Below are 21,477 nucleotides of genomic sequence, written 5' to 3' on the forward strand. Positions count from 1 at the left end.
ATAGGCAACTTAGTCGAAGTTACTCCATATATTTGAATTGCGATTTAAATCCCAGGAAATCTTACTTTTCTGCCCATAGTCGGTTTGTAGCCACCACTCAACCCATTCTTCATATACTATATTGTCATAAAGCACATATACCTTTCTCCGATCGGGGCTAACGCGAGTAAGAGAGTGTGGAATCGGTAGAAGGGAGGGCCGAAGGAAGCTAATATTAATAGTATCAAAAGGCTTAATCGTAAGCTAGCTACTAGATAGGGTTAGAACTCGAGAAGAGGGTATAAGATAGCTAAGGTTATCTATATCCGTATCGTAAAGAGTAAGTAAAAAGTCAGAATACTAGCTTTAGGACATTACGACCGAAAAGGGGAATGCTATAGAGGTAAGGGTAGACTGCGACATCGCCCGTCCATGGGCACTAGGAAGTGTCCACGGCCCGTGGGCCTTTTGGAATTTAACGCCCATCGCCCACCCTTATGCAAAAATAATGCAAAAATTACCCTATTAGGCTATTTTATGTGTATAATTAGTTCTTGGCAGTACCCACCTTGCCAAGAGTGCCCGCATATGTCTTGGCGACGCTAAAAGTGTCTCCACTTTCATGGGCGTTGTCGCAGTCTAGTGTTTACTGTTTATATACCCTTCTCTTGTAAGTATATACTCTCTCTGTCTCTCCCCCTTACCTAGACTGCGACAACGCCCATGAAAGTGGAGACACTTTTAGCGTCGCCAAGACATATGCGGGCACTCTTGGCAAGGTGGGTACTGCCAAGAACTAATTATACACATAAAATAGCCTAATAGGGTAATTTTTGCATTATTTTTGCATAAGGGTGGGCGATGGGCGTTAAATTCCAAAAGGCCCACGGGCCGTGGACACTTCCTAGTGCCCATGGACGGGCGATGTCGCAGTCTAGTAAACACCTTAGTCCTATAGTAAAGTAGATAGATCAAAAGGTAGAAGCTATAATATTATATAATTAGCTATATAAGCTCTATTTAAATAGGTCTAACCCAAGAGAACCCAACAGGACCCAACGGGACCCATCGAAACCCGAGAGAACCCATTCATAACCCATCGAAACCCATAAGAACCCATTCATAACCCATCGAAACCTAAGAGAACCCATTCATAACCCATTGAAACCCAAGAGGACCCATTCATAACCCACTCCCTAGAAGATTCCTTAAAAATGTTTCATTTACCCTCCCAGAAGAGCTTTTCTGACCACGGTCATAAGTTATAGTAAATACAACCCCCCCAAGAAGAGCTTTTCTAACCGCGGTCAGAAATAATAACATATACACCTACCCTCCCAGAAGTGATTTTCCGACCGCGGTCAGAAAATATAATTTAGAGCACGTATAAGAAGTTAAATATAAGAAAAGAGAAATATAGCTTTAATATAATATCAATTATATATAAAATAAAATAATAATAAGATATTTCTATTTACATTTATAGTTATCCTATAATATATACATACTCACCTCTACCACAAATATATATTTTCAACAGTCCACAGTCAATAAATACTTAACTTAATAGAACACCACTATACCATGATTAATATCAATTTTTATCGGTAATCAATATAATATAAAGCCTATTAGCTTCAAATTCAGAGCAATTACATAAATTTTCCAACTCAATATTGTGATAATGTAGCAATATTCGATAAACAAACCAGAACAGTTGTAAAAAACAGTCATTTATTTGAATGACTTAGCATCGTTATGAACGCCAAGACCTATATTTTATGCAAAAATGGGTTCAAATGGGTTATTATTGGGTTATTGGGTTTAACCCATTGGGTTTTGGGTCGGAGACTCCGACCCAAAATGGGTTCTGCCGAAGTCTATGACGGATATTGCCTGGACCCTGCCTATTATCTGAACTATATAATGTTTTAATTCTAGCTAGTGATACCTATACATATGGTCGTCTAGTTGGCATGTAAACACGTTTCTAAAATAAGGTTTTATATAGGCTACCTATAGTTATCACAATAAAACAAAAATAGGGAGATGAAGCTTAAACAATTAATTAAATTAAAATATAATATATAAAAAACTATTTACAGATAATACTATTAATACTAATAATATTATTAATATTATTCTATAAATAGAATATAATCTCTCACCTACTTTAGGATTTAGATATAAATTTATGAATCGGTACTTTAATAGGTATAGTCCGTGCAACGTAATTACAATTCTTACCTATAAAATGCGTTGTTAACAATAATCATAGGCTACAAACTATTTCCATTGGTATTGATCTAGTCGTTCTCTATATTCATCCTTCACTTATATCAATTCACTGTAAATGTGGCTGATCCATGCCGAAAAGACAGTCCACACTGAGTATTGCGAAGGCAGTACAAAATATATATATTTTCTCTTAGCGGATCTACTACACTTTCCACGGTATAGAAAATGAAATCGAATCCGTACCCTTCTTTTGAAAACCTGCTTCAATTTCTATAAGCTTATATAACTTATACTCGAATTTTCCAAGGTTAGGATAGTCACTAGTGTATAGGCAGTGTATGTGATATCCCTACTATAGGGTAAATAAAAACGCGAAATATTAAAATCCATAGATGATTATATAATAGACGGCTTTTCGGCCTCCCTATGTTCCGGGGAGGAGGGGGGGCCTCTGTCTCTCAATGACATATGGCATTCCTTCAAAATATCCTCGCATATATTTCCTGCGTGGGATTGGAATATAAAGCACTCAAAGTCGAGATAATAGGTCATCCTTCGCATAGGTCAAAGCGGCATACAAAAACCCTAGGCTTCCGGAAACAATAACCCCAGAAAGGTACTGGTACCACGCCCTCTCTGGAAGAAACAACAACATGACAACCAGCCCCAGATTGGCCGTGAAGAAGGCATAGCCCAAAAGTTGTACTTTAAGCACACGCGAGCGGATTGAATCAACGCCACTACCAAAGAGATATAGACCACACGCCAATGCCACGACAAGCAGATATGTGATGATAATCCTGAATATTTTTTCTAGATCGGACCGAGAGTCCCGCGGTAGCTCTAATTATTCAGGGCCAGGGGTTTCTGGTAGCTCGTCTCGTATATTTCTTCCACAGCACTAGACAGTTTGTAGATGCGGTCGAGGATTATGGTGAGTTGTTCGGGGTTATGATAGTGATCGTTAGGAGATGATGAAAGACATATGGCTTGCAAGAGTAATGTGGTTAGAGCGATAACGCCCAAGCTGAGGATGGATTGCTGGAGAGCTGTCATTGTGGCTTGACAGGGTATGGAGTGCTAGTAAGGGAGAATATTAGAAATTAAGCAAGATAAATATCGCGAGATTTCGGATTGTATCTAATTGTACAATCCTGGTAGTTTCGATCCGAGTCATCGGTTGTGATTTGTGCTTTGTTTAGTTGTATCCACCCCAAGCAAAATGGCCCCCAACTCGATCTTCTTATGAAGTCTGTGTATGGCTATGTTTGAGCCGGAGATTAGGATCAAGCATGGGGTTTGATGCTTCGCTTCTCCGAGCTTTGGCGAAGGTTGATGTCGCTTTTCGATCTCGGAGTCCTCTGATGTAACTTCCGAATTGTCCGCTTTTCTGAAACCTCTTGGGTTAGGGTTAGCCAATTGCAGTATGCGTAACCCCGGGTTATTAGTACACTCTCCCTAATAGTTATAGCATATAATAATGGGGATAGCTTCCTCTAAATAACCCCCTATATAACCAGCGGTAGGGTCCGGGCTTACCCGAAGTCTAAACCCTCTTTTGAGATACGCAAGTATAAACAGAAACCAATAGAACATTAAATATAAATATAAATATTCAGTCAGGCAGCTATAACAGCAAGGACTCAAATGTAACCCCCCAGAAGTACAAACCAACATATTTCCAATATCCAGCCACACTATACAATATTCCCTATCCCACATTCCTTTCCGAAAGCAGAAAATCCCAATTTCAGAGAAATACACAGAAGCAATTAAAACAAATAGAGTATCACAAAACGAACAAGAAAAACAATAGCGTAAAGAAAAAAAAAAAGGAAAGAGTCAAGCCTAAGCCCTCCCCTCCATAACCTCAAAGATACCACCCATCACAAAATTAGGCTTCACCTCCCCAATCCCCAAATCCACAGGCCTCGGCTCCATCAACCCCAACCCCTGTCTCTCAATCGAATCCCCATCACATCGCGCCCGCTCTTCGCTCAGCGCCATATCGATTTTAGACGGTCGTCGGCGGATAACCATCGCTGAGCGGCCGCGTAGGACAGCGCAGGGGAGCACGCTGCTGGCACTGGCATTGTGGGGGGTATCGGAGACTGGGTGTGGGCGGGATGGTTGATTTTGAGGATTATCGGTGTGCTTGACACTGTCGGGTTGTCTTCGGAATGTGTGGGTGTGGAGTTTGGAGGGGTGGAAGGATAGGTTGAAGAGGTGGTGTGGGGAGCTTTGAGGTGAATGGGTGGATGTTGGAGAGGAGGGTGGTGAGGTTGTTGTTGAGCTTGGGCTTGAGGTGTCGCTGGTTGATTTGGGGCTTCTGGAGCGGATGGATGTGCTCAAGGAGAGAAATGGTGAAGTGATGTGCTTCATTATTGCTGTGTTGTGGTGTTGCGGTGTTGCGGTGTTGGTTTGGTGTGTTTTGTTGTTCGGTTTGTGGAATGTGAGGCTTTGGAGATGACTATATCATAGTAGAGGATTTGAGATAGGATTGAATTGGTTATTTGTAGGATTGACTGAAATTTTTAGGGATTCAGTTGGGTTTATTAATTTCTATTTGACTGCAAGGATTGTGCTGCAGGGATAGTTAAGACACGGATTGAACGCATGCGGATGAATGTGATTGTTCCCTGAAAACGGATAACACAATGTCTTTGGGCACATGTTTCTTCTTTTCTTGACTGGTTTTGTATTATCTACATGTATGTATAACTAACTAACTACATATGTAATTAGTTATCTAAAGTTCATGTACTCATGTACTCCGGACTCTTGGGGATCACATAGGTCTCATTCTCGTTTTCTCCTATTTCCTCTTTCGGCTCCAATACTAACTAGTTCGACCCACTTGATTCATGCAGTCTCCGATAGTTTAAACGATCATCTTTTTTTTTAATGTCCGATAGTCAATAGTCAATCGTGTATCCAATTCTATGGGGATGAAAAAATATAGGATTGAAATGGAATCCCACGCCGCTGCTATGCAAAATGCTCAAGGAGAGTAATATACAGCACAAAGCCAGAAAAACCAAAAGAACCAAATAGGCTCACGAAACCAAAAAAAAAAAAAACCAAAACCCCCAATCGATTTGAGGAGAATGCTAAAGAAGGAAAGAAGAAAATAAAGAAAGAAAAAAAGGAGGGAGTAAAAAACCAAACCACGCTACTATCCACACCATCCACTTCGTGATAACATCCAAAATTCATATAGATCAATATACACACAGCATTCTTATTCAGAACTGTGATCACCCGATCGTCGCTGCGTGAAGCTTCGTCGGATACTCTCACCCCAGGCGGAGTTGTCTAGCGAATGCATGACGTCTTGTACATTCATACCACTGTTGTGACGCGAAGTGTCGGCAACCGGAGGCGCCTCTTGTGTTTCATTAGTGTCGAACGAAGTGCGCTCCCCATACATTTGACGCGGTGTGATGGAGGGACTGATACTCGACCACTCCCTCGTAGGCGTGTTGGAGCCAGATACCGACCCGCTCAGATTGGTATTGATGCGGGGCAGAGCATTGCGGTTGGCAGTTGGGCTGGACTCGGCTCGTCTATGGTGCGAGACCGGGGAGAGCATAGGGGGGAAGTTTCCGTCCAAATCGGGTTGTGTCTGGGGCGTGATCGCGCCGGAACCTGGTTGGTCGTGCTCCTCGTGGTCGTCGCCTGGATCGTCCACAAAGATCTCCGGCACAGTGAACGTCGGGACCACGCTCATCCGGCCGCTCTTCTTGCGGTCAACCTGGCGGCGGAATTGGCGTGACCAGTATAGGGTATCAAAGAAACCGACGACGGTGTTTCGACGGACAGCCTCTTCGACCCGCTGCAGCCGTGCTCGGCGACGGAGGAATTCTTCAAGGCGCAGACTCTTGCTATCGCTAATCACATTGTAATGTGCGAGGATCATCAAGCACTGGTGGAAGGAGATACCGCGATCGGGGTCTGCTGACACGAGGATTTCTTCGTAGAAGGCATTCAATCGTTTGCGCCGCTCTCGGATGCTTTGGACTGGAATCTGCGATATGATCCGAGAGAGCTCCTCGATATCCACGCCAGACGACACACGAGAGTTTGGCCGCATTGAGTGTCGTGGCTCAACCAGCGAGATCATGGAATTTCTTGCGTAAGAGCTCATCGAGTTCCTCTGAGGGTCGATCCGGCATTTTTCTAGGATACTTCCAACAGTGAACTCCCCCTCGTAGATTCGCATTGCAAAGACACCAGAGAGCTCCCCGAGGAGTCGAGGGAACTTCTCCGTGGATATAAAGCCCGTCCCGTCCGGATCATATGTGGCCCACGCCTGCTTGAACCGGCGGATCTCTTCGCGGCTGATCGCGTACAGCCCGCTGCTCCGCTGGTAGACATAAGAGAAACTTTCGAAAATCAATGAAACAAACAGCGAGACGAAGATGTACATGCTGATCAGGTTCCATGCAATGAAGAGAGTTCGGGCCCACGGCGCGCTTCCACAGTCGTCGTCAAGGAAGTTGGCGTTCTGCGTGCACAAGGGCGGGGTCATGGTAGCGAAGTCCTCCATGAATTCATTCCATCCTTCTCCGCAACTTGCTCGGAACAGCAGGATCAGTGATTTGGGTACATCGCGGAAGTTCTGGTTGTGATCCTCATTTTCGCCGAACTTGGTAAGGCCGAACGCCTGGTTCATCGCAATGCCAAACACCAAGAACAGCACGAACCAGGTAGCTAGAAGATTTCCAATCACAGACAGACTAGCTGCTGCTGTCTTGAAGAGCTGATCAAGCTGGTTGTTCCTTGGGATAAGCAGCAGAGCAACAGACACGAGGAAAAGCTTGTTGAGCTCTACCACGGCATGGCTTTTTTCACGGTATGAGATGTCAAGGACGGAGGTGATGAAAGCGCCGGGGACAGCGATGAGAGAGTATAGATCCCATGAACTTCGGCTAAATCGATGCCACCCAAGACCAATCAGTCGGATGAAGACATTCGCAAGGTAGACAAGCATGAATGCCAAGAATATAATAGCTATGTTGATCGATCAGTAACACGCAACATTCAAACCAAGGCAAAAGAAAACCTACCTCGAAGCAGCTCCCACCAGTCGGGTTCGGGATAATATTCCAGCACAAGTAATAGCAAATGAACTACAAGGACGCAAGTCACGAACCACGCCCACCGGCCATGCTTCTTAACTGAAATTCGATAACACCACAGTCGAAACTTCTTGCTCTGGTCCTCAAACGATCGTTTCGAGGGCGATACCTGTCGGAGAAGTTTCCGCAATTCCAACCAGGAACGTTGCTCAGCAGTCAGGAAGGCAACACCAGTTTGTTCTGTGTAATTGCGCATGAACACAGACACAAACAGAGTCAGAACAAACACGGCTCCAAGTAAGTTGAAAACCACGAAGAATAACCCGTTCTCTGGCGCATTTTGATCTTCCGGTTGGATCATCTTTCCAGTGATACTCATTGCAGCTTCTTGTACGTCGACCCAACCTTCTTGGGAGACAATTTGGAACAGAATGAAGAGGGAGTCACCAAAATTATCGAAGTCATAGTAAGAGTTCCCAGCCACTCGTGGAGCAAGCACCTCCCAATTGTATGGCGAGCTGGAATATTCATTGACGCAATTGGTCAAGTTCCCGGAAAAATCGCCGTCATTGCAACTGGCCATCTGCCCGTTGAACAGATTGACTCCATAGATGGCGAATGGTACGAGGAAACTCATAGAAACTGCAGCGGCAGCAATGACCTTCCATCCCCCGACAATGATGACAGAGTGGAAAGTGTCCTTGGCGCTGTCACTGACGTTCAAAAGACGCAACGCCCTCAGCGCTTTGAAAGCGCCAATGGCTCTGGAAACACTCCAGTCCTGTCTGAGCGAGCCGCCGACACTGACCCACAGCGTGATCAAGACGATTCCGTCAATGAATCCCCAGGAACTGCGGAAAAATGCGTTCGGCGTCCAGAAGAAGCCATCGGCGATGACTTTGATGGTCGCTTCAATAGTAAACACAACGGCAAAGCTCAAGTCAGTATAGACGAACCAGTTGCGGTCAGTACGGAAATACTGCCGCTGATACAAGGGTGTTGTGATGCAGGCGAGAAGCACCATGGCGACAATGGCTGCATAAATGAAAGCAGAGAATGCATACCACACTGGCTTGTATGGATCCACACCCTCAACTCGTTGGTGGCCACGTCCTGGGCCGACAATTCGCTGACAAATTTTCCGAACGAAACTATGCGGCGGGAAAAGAAACAGTGATTTGTTATAGTTAGGGTGTTTCACGAGGTATTCTCGCTGGTCCCGTTTTCTCTGCTCTGCCGCAGTAACAACTTCTCTTGCCATGGTTCTCGGATCCAGCTCCTCATAAGCACGCGAAAACTTCAGTTTCGAGTAGAAAGGATTTGGTTCCCTCCGCATAACAAGCGTGGTGGCTTTCGTCCATAGAAGGGAGATCCACCCTGGTTGAATGGTCTCTTGAGTCGCGCCATCTAGCATTGCGCTCACCCTGCGTGTATCCTTTGGTCTTTCCCGTTGTTGTTGCCTTGTTTCTTCTTCATCAAGGAACTCCTGTACCACGGCATCTTTCAGCAACATTTCCAACGCTGCAGGACCATGGTCGAGTGGATCTTTGTACCGGGCTGAATCGCGACCCATACGAAGGATTTTGGAGAGCGCTAGGTTTCCTTGGGGTGCCCCATGGACTTGCTTCTGTTCCAAAAACGCCTTGACCTGGTGCATTCGTTTTTCATCTTCTGAAACATCAAAGCTTTCCTGAATGACAGCAATGAACATGTTTAGGATGATGAAGTTGGACACAATGAACCAAAGAGTAATGAATGCGGCAGAGATCCAGGCTGTGTTGAATCCGGTCGTATATGCGCTTGCATTGTAAAGAATCGTGGTCCAATTCTCACTCGACAGAATTTGGTACATTCCCAGGAATGAGTTGTAGATGTTCGAAAATGTGATCATGATCGTCGTGCCACTTGGATCTTTATCTGGGATCTGGCTTCGAAAAAGTTGTGTTGCGAAAATGGCAGATAAGAAGGTCATCAAGAAAAGGAAAAATATCAGGTTGAGCAGACCGACAGTATTGCGGAATACAATCACGATCAGCTTTCTGGTCACAGAGAAAGCCAATACCACTCGGTAGACCCGAAGGATCTGGAACAAGGTGAGAACTGTGTATGCACGACCTGAGTTCCTGATAGGCGGTAGCTGGATGACGCAGGTAACGATTACAAGCAAAAGGTCTGTCAAGTTACGACGCCTTCGATAAAACATGCGCCAATCTGAGGCGAATCGCAAAATAATCTCGACCAAGAAAATGAGAGTGACAACAGTCTCAGTAGTATCGATGAACTGAGTGCGTTGGGCAGACATAGACGAGCTTCTGAGGGCTTGCACGATAAGGTCAAAGATGATGAGGCAGACCCAAATCCACTCAGTTTGATCATATATACGCTTGAGACGACTGACTTTGCGAGTCACTGTGTCATCCTCATCGACAGCATCGAGCTTATGGACAGCAAAAGCGCTGCGCTTGCTCTCTTCTCGAATCACTTGGAATGAGTGTGTGATAACCGCGACCAGCAAGTTCACCAACCACAAGCTCAAAATGACAAACCCACAGGCAAAGAAAAGAGCCGCAGCGAGATAGTCAGTGTCAGTGGTATAGTAGAGCAGATCGGTGAATGTATTAGAGCTCATGATCACAAATACCAACTCCAGGGAGTGCAGGATGTTGTCAAAGCTCATGGTTCCATTGTAAGGATTGACACCTTCCATGCATACAGAACCTTGAGGGCAAAGATATCCTTTGGGGCTGAAACCTGAGTCGAGACCATCGGGATCAAGCCATGGCATTTTTCCTCCCGTCTCGTTGAGATACCCGCCGCAAAATTGCAATGTGTCCCATGGATCATTCAATGTGTAGTTGCTCTGGCCTGCAGGGTCAATCCAAACACATGTTCTCTTCAAACTGGACTTGAAACTCTGGATGCCAATGATAGCGAAAAGAAGCCAGAAGAAACCGATGAGAAATGCGACATGGACAAGCAGAGGAGCTGCTCGCTTAAGACTTCGAAGAATTACCTAGAATTAATTGGTCAGTATCTCGAAAGTCACATCCTCGTAACAAAAGACTTACCGAAGTGCCGTTGGTCATGGCAAGGAGACGTAAAATTCGGAGACAGCTTAGCATGCGAAAGATGTACAGTTGGTGTGTTTTCTCAACTCCTGAAACTGAAAGGAGAAAGGATACCCAAAAGGCGACCACGGCTACAAAATCAAGCCGGTTAAAAGAGTGTCGAAGGAACGCGCGATGGGCAAGCCTAACGCGACGTTTCTGTAGAGGATCATCATAGACTTGGGGGTCCAATCCGTTCATCCCTGTAAATGTTCGCAAGATTGAAGCTTGGGGCTCAGCCGGAAGCATTGATGCTTTCTTGACTGTCCCCTGCCGATGCGGTGTGATCAGGTTCCTGCCCTTCTCTGCGATTGCTTTCCTGATTCCGAGGTTGCGATTAAGTGTACTGTACTCGACAGGGTTGAGAATAAGTCCGGACACCAAAATCTTAGAGCCTATCTCAAGCGTGTAAATGATGAAAATGGCTAAGAAAACCCAATCAAACTTGCTGCTTCCGAATCTCACTGAGTCCGGGTCACTAGGGAGCGCATCTTGGACGGTCAACAAGATAGTCTGGATGACAATAACAATCAAAATGAAAGGCTCCATGAACGGATTCACCAGGATATCACATAGCCAGAGTCGGAGAGGGTGATTCGGTCCCAAGATCCCAAGTGACCTGCCTTTAAATGGATTGTTCCGATCCCTCCATAATCTGCTGGAGGAACGTTTCTGTCGAGCTGCTTGAGCCTGTTGGTTGGAGACATCTGCATAATCTACCATCGCGGGCAAGACCGGGGGTCCATCCATTCGTGCATTCTTATCAAGCTCCTCCCTCTCAATCGTTTGTTGTACAACTTCCGGTTCGTTACTCAGATTGACCACTCGCTGTGACATGGATTTGACCATTGAGCTCGCGCGCTGCAGAGCCCCGCTGGACGACGATGGGGACAAAGAACGCGATCGATCCCGGACACTGCTACCACGACGGCTTCCCATCCCATCCTCCAGGTGAGGGAGATCATCGCCCAGTCTTGAACCACCAAAATTCACAGAGTGACCAGTGTCCGTGCTATGTCGCCCTTCTGCACTAGCAGCACCGCTCATTGGTTGCAAATATCGAGGATCGGTCAACCGTACCGTATCATCTTCGTCTGCTGGGGGGTTGTAGCCGTGGGGGTCGTGGGAATCATAAGTGTCTAGAGGTACGACGTCGAGGTCGGAAGCAGAGTCGTCAAAACCACGGCTTGCTGATGGTCCTGGGGGCGATTCCCGTGATTGTGGCCCATTGAAACTGAGGCCAACCGATGATATCGCTTGCGCGAAACCACCCAGGTCATCAAGTGGGGAAGCAATCTCTGTATAGCGCGTTTGTGATGGTTGGAATGGATTCCTGCTCGGTGCAGCCGAGTCGATCGGAGACTCTTCCGCAACACTCTCATAATTACTGCGCGACCCCCTCCCGATCAACGATTGTCGTGAGAAGAGACCGGTCCCCGCGCGGCTTCTCCCGCGCTCGTTAGGGACTTCTCCCGGTTTCGAGAGATCTTGGAGAGGGATCTGGTTCGGCGGAGCGTTTTCGTCATTATCAAGGTTCTGGCTATCTGGCGCCATCGTCGGGCAGGATCAGAAATTATCGAATCGCAGACATCGCAGGCCGAACGGGGGGGTTCTCGGACACGGTGGTGACACGTGTGTTTGACGGGAGAAAGGATGTATAATACAGGAATAGAAAAGAGTGTGAATATAAGACACGAATTAAGAAAAGGGACAAGCCTCCTAAGCTGAAAATAGGCTAAGAGCGTCCGGATCGCAATTGCGCTAAAGTGGACAAGTCCCGGCATGCACCTATGGATACATATTCAACGTTAGAACGTTGTTTTTGGCTGACATACCTCGGTAGGGCTATACATACATCGTACATGGTGTATTTTTAATTGCTTTCTATATACTCCATACTCCGTACTATATACCTTGCTTACATTACTATTTCAGCTCCTGGATTGAAAATTACAACGGGTTTCCAGGTTTAACCAGATGCTGACGCAGCCTTATAAACTGTGTTGCCTAGTGGGGTTGCTGTCCAAAAATAGTTCTACAACTTTCAACTGTCTTGGAATGTCTTGAAACATTGAACTCTCACAATCTCGAAATAATGTATTGATTATTATTCAATCAGTATCCATCTGAGAATCCTTTTCTTGAACGTGTTGCCGAACGCCATCCAGGAACGCATCTACCGCATCGCCACCACCAAGGGGTACTCCACCTCTCCGCATAAATCCTCCATTAGCCACGGGGATCTGCAAGGCCTCACTGATACTCGGAAGCCCACCATCACGGAGGGCTACAGTAAGACTGGCCAAGCTTTGCATGAATTGGGGAGAACGAAGCACTTTTCGGAGAATATCTTTTTTCTGGGGGAGGTCGAGGGACAGGAGAGCAGCCTGGGCAAGTTCCGGGTCTGTGTCGGCTTCCGAAGCCTCAGCATTGCCCTGGGCCAGCAAAAGTAGTGCGGGTGGCAAGAAGCTCAGAAGATGATCGGCAGTAGTGGTATCAGCAGAATCGATAAATTGCAGCGTGGTCGAGGGTGGAAGGAGGTCTTGGAGTGTCGTAGATGGTCGTTCGGGATCTTGGGATTGGCTCTGGCTCTGACGGCCGCCCAGGGACTTCAAAAAGTCCTGGACAACTGACGCTGGATCTTCCTCGGTAGTTGCTCTGTAAGAACGGCAAATTAGCTTGGATGTCCTAGATCAAGGCTGTCAGAGATATGTACCTACGCTCGTCCACCATCGGCACCACCCTCTCGCGACTCTTGTCCCTCCTCACGCACGTCGCCGCCGGTCGCATCGGGGCCAGCACCACCGCTGCCTGTGCTGTGGTGTTGACTGCGATCATGGTCGGTGCCTTCCACATCTTCCATGGTCTCATCGTCATCACCGCCGGAGGGCCGACGGGGAAGATTGGCGAGCTCGTGCTCTACATCAACATCCTCACCCTGCAGCAGAACATCGACAATTTCCCCAAGCTTTAAGTCACGAGGGCTGAACCAGCTTGGGTCACCGTCCTCGTGCTGGGACTGGGACTGCATCCAGAACAGGTATCGCTGAGAGCTAGAGGAGAACTTCAGGACGAAGATCCGGCCATTCGTAGCGTCCCTACCGGATGGCTTGTAGGGAGTAAAGCTGCCATCTGAAGGAATCATCACCAGGTCAAGCTCGGGCTCGTCTAGTGAGGCGCTACGCGAGCGCCAGCAGAAGTGGATAAGATCATCTTCGGAGTAAAGATAGACATAGCCGGGGGTAGGCTTCGGCTTTACGGCGGTGCTAGAGAGCTGGATTAAAACTGTCAGTAAAGTTGCAATGGAGATGGGAGTACATCCGGATGATGGAGTTGATCATCGAGCTATCCCAGTCGGGGTCCGGAAAGCTAAGCTCACGTACATCCAGGTCGCAGATACCTGCTTTGAAGGTGATGATCGGAGCTATCGACATGTTGGGAATTTGATTCTGAACAGATATCCAATAATAGATTAAACTGTATTGACAGAATTGGCACCCTCCAGGTAGATAAAAAAAGAGTTGTGGAGAATGTAAGAGATAGAGTATACAGAAAGAGAGAGAGGCTGCGAGCGGTATACGTCAGTTGTTTGTGTTGAGCAGTGCTTCTGCGTCAGTGGTCTTATGGTCACCCGTACAAAGTGGCCTTACGGATATGGCATCAATGTGATAAGTTACCGCTTTCCAAAATTGGCTAGGGCTGTCGGTTAAACACGTGATAGGGCTTCGTACACACAACCCTCGACGAATTCCCGCACTGGAGCCGACTCCGCTTAGCCAGTCCAAGTCCTCACCCAAATCTCCAACAACCACCCCGACAACCATTCATCCTTCGCCAGCAGCCATCATGTCGGACGGCCAGACGAAGCAGTTCGGGAAGAGCCAGAGGGTCGTGCCCGCCGACAAGGCCCAGAAGTGGTACCCCGTGGACGATCAGTCGCAGCCCAAGAAAGTCAGTACACCCTATGAAAATGGGACGCCACAAAAAAGAGGAGGACATACGACCGGCACACATCTGCCCCCGATGATTGCGACGATAGCACCGGTATTCTGCGGAAGAGCCTTAGTGAATTACGGGGCGACATCCAGCCAGACACCGGTGTCAATCGACGACACATGAAAAAAGTTCATCAAATCTTGTGATCTTGTGCGAATCGCATTATCATCTGGGGAAGATGCAGCCATGGCGATGGAGATACTTGCGGATTCATCGGGAATCGCTGGGATTTGTGTGACATCAGAGACTAACTACCTTGCGTGTTTACAGGTTCGCAAGACCCTGCGTCCCGCCAAGGTCCGCGAGACCCTCGTTCCCGGCACCATCCTGATCCTCCTCGCTGGCCGTTTCCGTGGCAAGCGTGTCATCCTCCTCAAGTCCCTCGACCAGGGTGTCCTCCTTGTCACCGGTCCTTTCAAGATCAACGGTGTCCCTCTCCGTCGCGTGAACTCCCGCTACGTTATCGCCACCTCCAAGCGTGTCGACATCGCCGGTGTTGACGCCAAGGCTGTTGAGAAGATCTCCGCTCCCGGATACTTCACCAAGGACAAGAAGGCTGAGCAGAAGACCGAGGAGGCTTTCTTCAAGCAGGGCGAGAAGGCCGAGGTACGCATCTTATCTAGGATATCACATATTTGCAGTGGTCAAAATACTAATTACTTTTTTGTCTTTACAGAAGAAGGTTGTTGCCAGCGCTCGCGCCAGCGACCAGAAGGCTATCGACCAGGCTATCCTTGCCTCCATCAAGAAGGAGGATTTCCTCGGCAGCTACCTCGCTACCACCTTCAGCCTCCGCAACGGCGACAAGCCCCACGAGATGAAGTGGTAAATGTGTGGTAGCCGCGGGTTCGGTAGATAGTTGGGGAGGACCATTTTTCCAACGAGGGGCGGCTCGATTGCAGATCGGCATCCTTTCGCGACTTTCGGGGGGCCGGTTTCATGAACCATGTCATGTAATTCCTACGGGATCCGTCAAAACACGTTTTTCACTTTTCTTATGACTTGCGGTTAATTCGGACATCCGGATGTCGTTCTCATGTTTCATGTTTCAAGAAACCCGTTCCCTTTGCGCGTGGCTGATTTTGCATGAAGCTGCGTTATGAAGAAAGACTTCAAGCAAAAAAAAAGATTAAAAATCACCTCGTTCCAGCAGGCGGGCTGGATTCTCTTTTTATGTTCAGTATGACCTACTCCCATTTCAAGGTTCAGGCGGCAATCCAAAATTGGGCAATTCCTTCGATTCATCTATACGATATGGTCATGTAATCTGTTGTAAGACACTAAAATATAAGGTTGCTGGGCCTTGTCTTTAAGTGGATATCCGCATTGTGTGGAACTAAAAGTGTAAGATCTGAAGATCTAGGCGTGGACTATCAAGTATAAAACAAATTGGGTCTTGACACGATGGTCAATGGACAAGTACAATGGCTGCTCGGTTGTATTCCTGTGGCATAGAAGGTTGTGTGACAAGTTACTAAGCTTTTTTAGTATCCCGTTGGTGAGTCTAGTGCCACCACTCCGCCAGTCATTATTAGGGCTAAGTTTGTACCAGCCATGTATACCATCTTGACTACTAATTGCATAACACTGAGATTAGTATTCAATAATTAGGCCATATCAAAATATTGTTCACATCAATAATGCTAACATTTCGCAAATACTATAAAGCTCAAAAAATCCAACCTTTCTCGGATATATATTGTAGATTTGGATGATATATTTTGAACAATCCCAACTCACACTCCAAATAATAACAACAAAACAAAGACAAAATCTACATAGCTGCTATCCCAATAATCCATCATATACTCGTCAATGGTCGTCTCATCGTCGCTTTGATTTTCCAGACCCAACAGCCTTTCGCTTCGCAGCCTCATATGCTCTCCGCACATCCCGCTCATCCGCCTCATCACTCGTCTCATCGTCGCTTTGCGGTTCTCCAACAGCAGTGCCAAGAATCCAATCCACAACACCCCAGGGGCCATAATTTCCACTTCCGCCCATCAACAAATGCATATCTGTGCGACGGGCCATCCCACCCAAGAATAAGGTTGTCGGCATGACAGTATATCCAGAGTATGCGAAGGTTTCCTCAACAGAGATAAACAGTAGATACAAAATATACGTAAGCATATGGAAGCGGAAGATAATGGCCGGCACATAGGTTGGGATGAACTTGGTAATCAGGTAGGGGACCGGGTGGTCGTAATGCGCGGTCAATGGGAATGGAGCAGACAACGAATGATACCAAGTCTGGTGCCATCTGGCAAGTGTAGGAGATAGTCTGGAGTGCAGAGCGTAGCGGTGAAGGAAATATGAAAGGAGCTAGTAAAAGGAAAACCAGAATTTTAGCAAATTGGACCATCAAAGAAAGTGCATCACAGCAATGTAGTCGGGAAATTCTAATGAACTTACTTCTCGTCCCAACATCGCCAAACTCAAATCTCTACATATCTCAAATGGCATGGGGAGCTTCAGCGATACCTTGAGCGCACTGCGCTTGCCGAGCGTCTGGACAAGTACCGTCTCAAGTACGCCCTGCACAGCGATACCCAAGAATAAATTGAACAGCCCCCAACCGGCAATCTTGAGTTCCTTCGCATGGATCTTTCGTCGCCTCCTCCCACCCGGCAAGCCCGTCGCGCCATGCGCCTTGATGAGAACCGCGGCCGATGGGGTCAGGATGTCGAAGAGGAAGAAGAGAATGGACGGTAGTGCGTAGAATATTACGCGCACGGCAACCGTTCCGAACATTTCCACGCGGAGTCGGGAATGCGACAGTACCAGCGTTGACCAAGTCATGTAGAAGAAGAGGAGGTTCAGGCTGGTGCTGTAGGATGACAGGACTGGAATGAGGAAGACAGACATTATCGGTATCGAGAATAGGGCATCCATCTTGACACTAGTTTGAACGGCGATTGCTGTGAATGGTGTTGAAAGACTCGAGAATGAATTTGGTTGTAGCTTGTGCTATCGCTATCGTCGAGTCTTTCGGCGGGGGAGCGAGGGTTTTGTTTCTGTTTTTCCAGCAATTCCTCTTTGTGCCGAAAATAGTAACCAGTGATCAGTTGCCATTCATATTTGAGACAAAGAATCTTTGAAAATCCAAACTGGGCAGAGCAATTGGGAACAAAGAAATTTGGTCGAAAATGGGGTGGCAGGATAAACGATAAGCTTGGTTATCTACGTCATACGTCATCCTCCACATTGTGCTTTTGGCCTTTCATTAAGACAGTGCTAAAAATACGAACATAGACATGCCATATTTTTATTTTTACTGTACAATAATAATGTGCAACAGAGTCCAAAAGGAATTGAATAATGTTTAGATGTTGGGGGGGACAGCTGAAGGAGGCGCCGCCGTACAGACAGCGCTCAGGGTATCGTCATACATGAAGCAGTCGACAGAGCATGTGAAGAAAATAAGAATACGCCCGATCGTTACGAAGCCGGAGTACTGCCCGGAAGCCCATTCTGCTTTCCCCAAGCGAACGTCTTGCTGCGAAGGTCTGGAATGACCTGGAGGAATACCAGGTTGCTGAGCCAGCTGAGCATAGTGTCACCGACAATGCTATTTTTCGGGCTGGGTCCAAGAGCCGTTCCTTTCATAATGGAACCAACAAAATTGGTAGTGATCAGGTACTCCCCACGCTCTAGGGCATGGATAGAAATTTTGGCGACCTCCGATGGCGTCTGGGGCTTGTCGGCTTCTTCGAGTTTTTTGGTCAATTCAGGCTTGGTCTTTTGCTCGTTGTCAAAGCCGGGCGAGAGGATGCCCATGGGGAAAACGGTGTGGATCTTGACATCCGCAGCCGGGGCATCACTGCGGTGCCGTTGGGTATAGGCTCCGTTGTACATTTCGATTTCCTGGCTCAGAGTATCAGATAGAGAACGAATGGCGGCCTTGGCAGGCGAGTACGGCGAATAGCCAGCGATGGGAACGAATGCAAGGGTAGAGCAGGTGAAGATGAGATGTCTCCGGGGTGTTTTCATCTGTCCACTCGGAGCAACGGGGTTCAGCCAGTTGCGCAGGGTGGCATGAGCTGTGTTGGCCGCAGTCCAATAGATTGTGTCCATTTGCTGCCGGTGACCTTCGATGGGCACATCAACGAAGTATCCTGGGCGAGAGAAGCCCGCACAGCACCAAACAACATCGGGAGCAGCTCCAGAATTCCACGTTGTGACTTCTGCGATGACTCTTTCGCACTCGACGGGATCGGTGAGATCGGCGCTGATATAATGGAACTTCTGCTTAAAGATATTGGCTGCCTTGGCCTGTATGATAGGTGAGCGATATTAATCAATTGATTATGGAGGGATGTCCGACCTTCATCTCATCGACCGCAGCCACCAGCTTGGAGACAGTGCGCGCAACCACGACCACATTTGCGCCTTTCGCGGATAGCTCGAGTGCGACAGCTTTGCCCATGCCATCGGAGCCACCGGTAATCACCACAGTCTGTAAGATCCAGTCAGCGCGTACCAGATTAGTCACGTAGTCTTGTACATACCTGCCCCTCGACATTGAACTCGTTTTGGGACCCGAAACCAAACATCTTAGCAATAGTGTAAAGAATAATAGTGCAAAGGAGTGCGGAAGCGCCCAATATCGGGGTTGATGTATTATTATAGGAGGACTGCAATGAGGAGAGAAGTTGAGGCAGATTGAAACGAGCAATTAACTCGCGAGGATCCATCGTGAATGAATGGCAGCTGCGTCTGTTGATTGTCCTCGAAATGGAAGGCACACACGGGGTAGTAAACCAGCGACACAGAAATACCCAAGATTGTTCTGGTTTGGACCTTTCAAGGTGTGTTTTCGTAATATTACCAGTATTTGGATTACCACAAGTGCAAACAGAGCAACAGCCCCCACTTGAGGCTAGCGCAACCAAGGCGGTGAGAAACCAAAAAATAATTTTATCACAGTTTATCGGACCGACTGAATTGGTTCACTGTCGTTTGATTTCTACACGCAAAAATGGGCAGCAAAAAGAGAAAAGCCGGTCGCCCGGCGCAACCGAAAACAGCCCCTGAGCCCTCTAAGTTCGACATCGAAGAGCGATTCGAAGACTCGGAAGATGACTTCCAGACCGGCCGTGATCAGATTCTACTTGAGGAAGGCCCAGAGGCAAAGAGACGGCGGAGAGTTGCCGAGGAAGGTATGTGGCTCTAATGATGATTCAACCTGCTGCAAACGGTGTCTTACTGATCGCCGCAGAGGAATTGATCCAACCCTCCGACGAAGAAATCCTTGGCTATGAATCCGCAGACGAGGATGACGACCTAGAAGACTCAGAAGAAGAAGACGAATATGATGATATGGGCCAGCCAAAGGGTGGCGCCGAATCCGAGGAAGAAGATGAAGGCATTGCTGCCTGGGGCTCATCAAAGAAGGATCTTTACAACGCAGATCAGATCGAGACCGAGGTCGATGCATTGGAGGAAGAGCAGGAGGCCAAGCGACTACAACTGAAGCAGTTGCAGGCTATGAATGAGGCCGATTTCGGGTTTGACGAGTCTGAATGGGTGGAATCTGGCAAGGATGCAGAGGACGGCGCGGATGCTGGCGTGGTGACTGAAGTGCTTCCGCAATTGGAGATCACCGAGGATATGGATACCGATGAGAAGCTGAAGATTTTGAAGTCGAGATACCCCGAGTTTGAACCCCTGGCGAAGGACTTTGTGGATCTTCAAAACTCCTTCAAGGATCTTCAACAAGCAGCCTCGAAGGCTTCCTCAACAGACGACGACTCAGAAGAGCCACAGCCATCTCCAGTGCCCGTGGTGAAATTCCGTGCGCTATCTGCATACCTTGGCACGATCAGCATGTACTTCATGCTCCTCTCCTCCCCATCTCCCGATGCAACTAGCGAACACGTTCCGATGACCCCCGCCGAACTCCGACAACACCCTGTCATGGGATCGCTTGTCAAATTCCGGAAGCTGTGGAACACCGTCAAGGATCTCGAGGAACTTGAGGAGCCCGTTGAGGAGCCTATTAAGGAGACTAAGACCGAGACAACCAAGGCACCAAAGACCCAAGAGACCAAGAAGCCTAAACAGAAGAAGCTCAGCAAGGCCGAGATAGCACAGGCGGAAGCCGAAGCTCTCCGCGCCGAGCGTCTCCGCCAAACAGAGGCCGGCCTCGCCGATCTCGAGAACCTGGCCACCGAGCCTTCACGGAAACGCAAGACACAAAAGGTCAAGGCACCTCTCAAGGATGATGACTCTGACTTCGGTGACGAGGATGCCCTCACAGCCCACGAGGCAGAGGAGAAGGCCAAGCAGAAGCGCTCGCTCCGTTTCTACACCTCGCAACTGGCCCAGAAGGCCAACAAGCGCAATGCAGCAGGCCGAGATGCCGGCGGAGACGCCGATCTCCCATACCGCGAACGTCTCCGTGACCGTCAAGCCCGTCTCAACGTGGAAGCCGAGAAGCGTGGCCGCAAAGAACTCAACCCCGACCAGCAGCTGGGCGGTGATAGTGACGACGAGGATCGTCGCGTCGCCAAGGAGCTCCGCCGCGGTGAGGGTGCCAAGGAGGATGACGACGAATACTACGACATGGTGGCATCCCGCTCCAAGAAGCGCAAGGATGACAAGCAGGCTCGTGCAGATGCCCACGCTGAGGCTGAGCGCCTTGGTGGAAAGGTCTATGAGCAAGAGGAGATTGGTCCGGATGGCAAACGTGCTATCACGTACCAGATCCAGAAGAATAAGGGTTTGCACGCGAAACGCAGCAAGGACTCGCGTAACCCGCGTGTCAAGAAGAGAAAGAAGTACGAGGAGAAGAAGAAGAAGCTTGGCAGTACTAAGCAGCTGTACAAGGGCGGCGAGGGCCGTGGTGGATACGGTGGTGAGCTTACGGGTATCAAAAAGAACCTGGTCAAGAGTGTTAAACTGTGAATGTGTGCTTGATCATAAACTTCACGGTCTTGTGTGTATGTTTTCATGGCGTTCACTGCGGGCAGTTTCAGGCATTCGATGTGTATATAACCCCGATTTCATCTTTTGGTTTACCCGAAGTTTCAAAAACCGTTTTATTCATCTCAATCCATCTTCTCCTAGTAGGT

General features: G+C 47.9%; 8 protein-coding genes across 8 annotated transcripts; 2 read left to right on the forward strand and 6 right to left on the reverse strand.

Annotated features, from left to right (window-relative positions):
- Positions 1–3,060: 3,060 nt before the first annotated feature.
- N7455_006801 (uncharacterized protein) lies at positions 3,061–3,273 on the reverse strand (the record flags this gene model as incomplete). Its single annotated transcript, XM_065605430.1, has 1 exon — positions 3,061–3,273. The coding sequence occupies one exon, from the start codon at positions 3,271–3,273 to the stop codon at positions 3,061–3,063; it is 213 nt and encodes a 70-aa protein (XP_065461284.1).
- A 792-nt stretch (positions 3,274–4,065) lies between these two features.
- On the reverse strand, positions 4,066–4,599 carry N7455_006802 (uncharacterized protein; the record flags this gene model as incomplete). The annotated part of the gene is made up of 1 exon (XM_040953716.2): positions 4,066–4,599. One exon carries the CDS (start codon positions 4,597–4,599, stop codon positions 4,066–4,068), a length of 534 nt encoding a protein of 177 aa, XP_040815911.2.
- An 859-nt stretch (positions 4,600–5,458) lies between these two features.
- cch1 (calcium channel protein CCH1) lies at positions 5,459–11,959 on the reverse strand (the record flags this gene model as incomplete). Its single annotated transcript, XM_040953472.2, has 3 exons — positions 5,459–7,230; positions 7,287–10,311; positions 10,367–11,959. The coding sequence occupies 3 exons, from the start codon at positions 11,957–11,959 to the stop codon at positions 5,459–5,461; spliced, it is 6,390 nt and encodes a 2,129-aa protein (XP_040815847.2).
- Positions 11,960–12,516: 557 nt separating this feature from the next.
- On the reverse strand, positions 12,517–13,839 carry N7455_006804 (uncharacterized protein; the record flags this gene model as incomplete). The annotated part of the gene is made up of 3 exons (XM_040953630.2): positions 12,517–13,063; positions 13,126–13,679; positions 13,789–13,839. The coding sequence occupies 3 exons, from the start codon at positions 13,837–13,839 to the stop codon at positions 12,517–12,519; spliced, it is 1,152 nt and encodes a 383-aa protein (XP_040815910.1).
- Positions 13,840–14,251: 412 nt separating this feature from the next.
- On the forward strand, positions 14,252–15,230 carry N7455_006805 (60S ribosomal protein eL6; the record flags this gene model as incomplete). The annotated part of the gene is made up of 3 exons (XM_040953713.1): positions 14,252–14,356; positions 14,672–15,007; positions 15,078–15,230. 3 exons carry the CDS (start codon positions 14,252–14,254, stop codon positions 15,228–15,230), a joined length of 594 nt encoding a protein of 197 aa, XP_040816051.1.
- Positions 15,231–16,225: 995 nt separating this feature from the next.
- On the reverse strand, positions 16,226–17,296 carry N7455_006806 (sterol desaturase family protein; the record flags this gene model as incomplete). Its single annotated transcript, XM_040953504.2, has 2 exons — positions 16,226–16,726; positions 16,817–17,296. The coding sequence occupies 2 exons, from the start codon at positions 17,294–17,296 to the stop codon at positions 16,226–16,228; spliced, it is 981 nt and encodes a 326-aa protein (XP_040815921.1).
- A 366-nt stretch (positions 17,297–17,662) lies between these two features.
- ksrA (3-dehydrosphinganine reductase) lies at positions 17,663–19,145 on the reverse strand. Its single transcript, XM_040953521.2, has 3 exons — positions 18,913–19,145; positions 18,729–18,860; positions 17,663–18,676 (listed from the first exon to the last, which is right to left on the reverse strand). The coding sequence occupies exons 1-3, from the start codon at positions 19,096–19,098 to the stop codon at positions 17,843–17,845; spliced, it is 1,152 nt and encodes a 383-aa protein (XP_040816021.2). The 5' UTR covers positions 19,099–19,145; the 3' UTR covers positions 17,663–17,842.
- Positions 19,146–19,382: 237 nt separating this feature from the next.
- N7455_006808 (something about silencing 10 family protein) lies at positions 19,383–21,310 on the forward strand (the record flags this gene model as incomplete). The annotated part of the gene is made up of 2 exons (XM_040953560.2): positions 19,383–19,563; positions 19,623–21,310. 2 exons carry the CDS (start codon positions 19,383–19,385, stop codon positions 21,308–21,310), a joined length of 1,869 nt encoding a protein of 622 aa, XP_040815925.2.
- Between the last annotated feature and the right edge of the window lie 167 nt (positions 21,311–21,477).

The sequence above is a fragment of the Penicillium solitum genome (assembly GCF_028829755.1).
Source record: "Penicillium solitum strain IBT 25940 chromosome Unknown utg000004l_segment0_segment0, whole genome shotgun sequence".
Classification (NCBI taxonomy): Eukaryota; Fungi; Ascomycota; class Eurotiomycetes; order Eurotiales; family Aspergillaceae; genus Penicillium; species Penicillium solitum.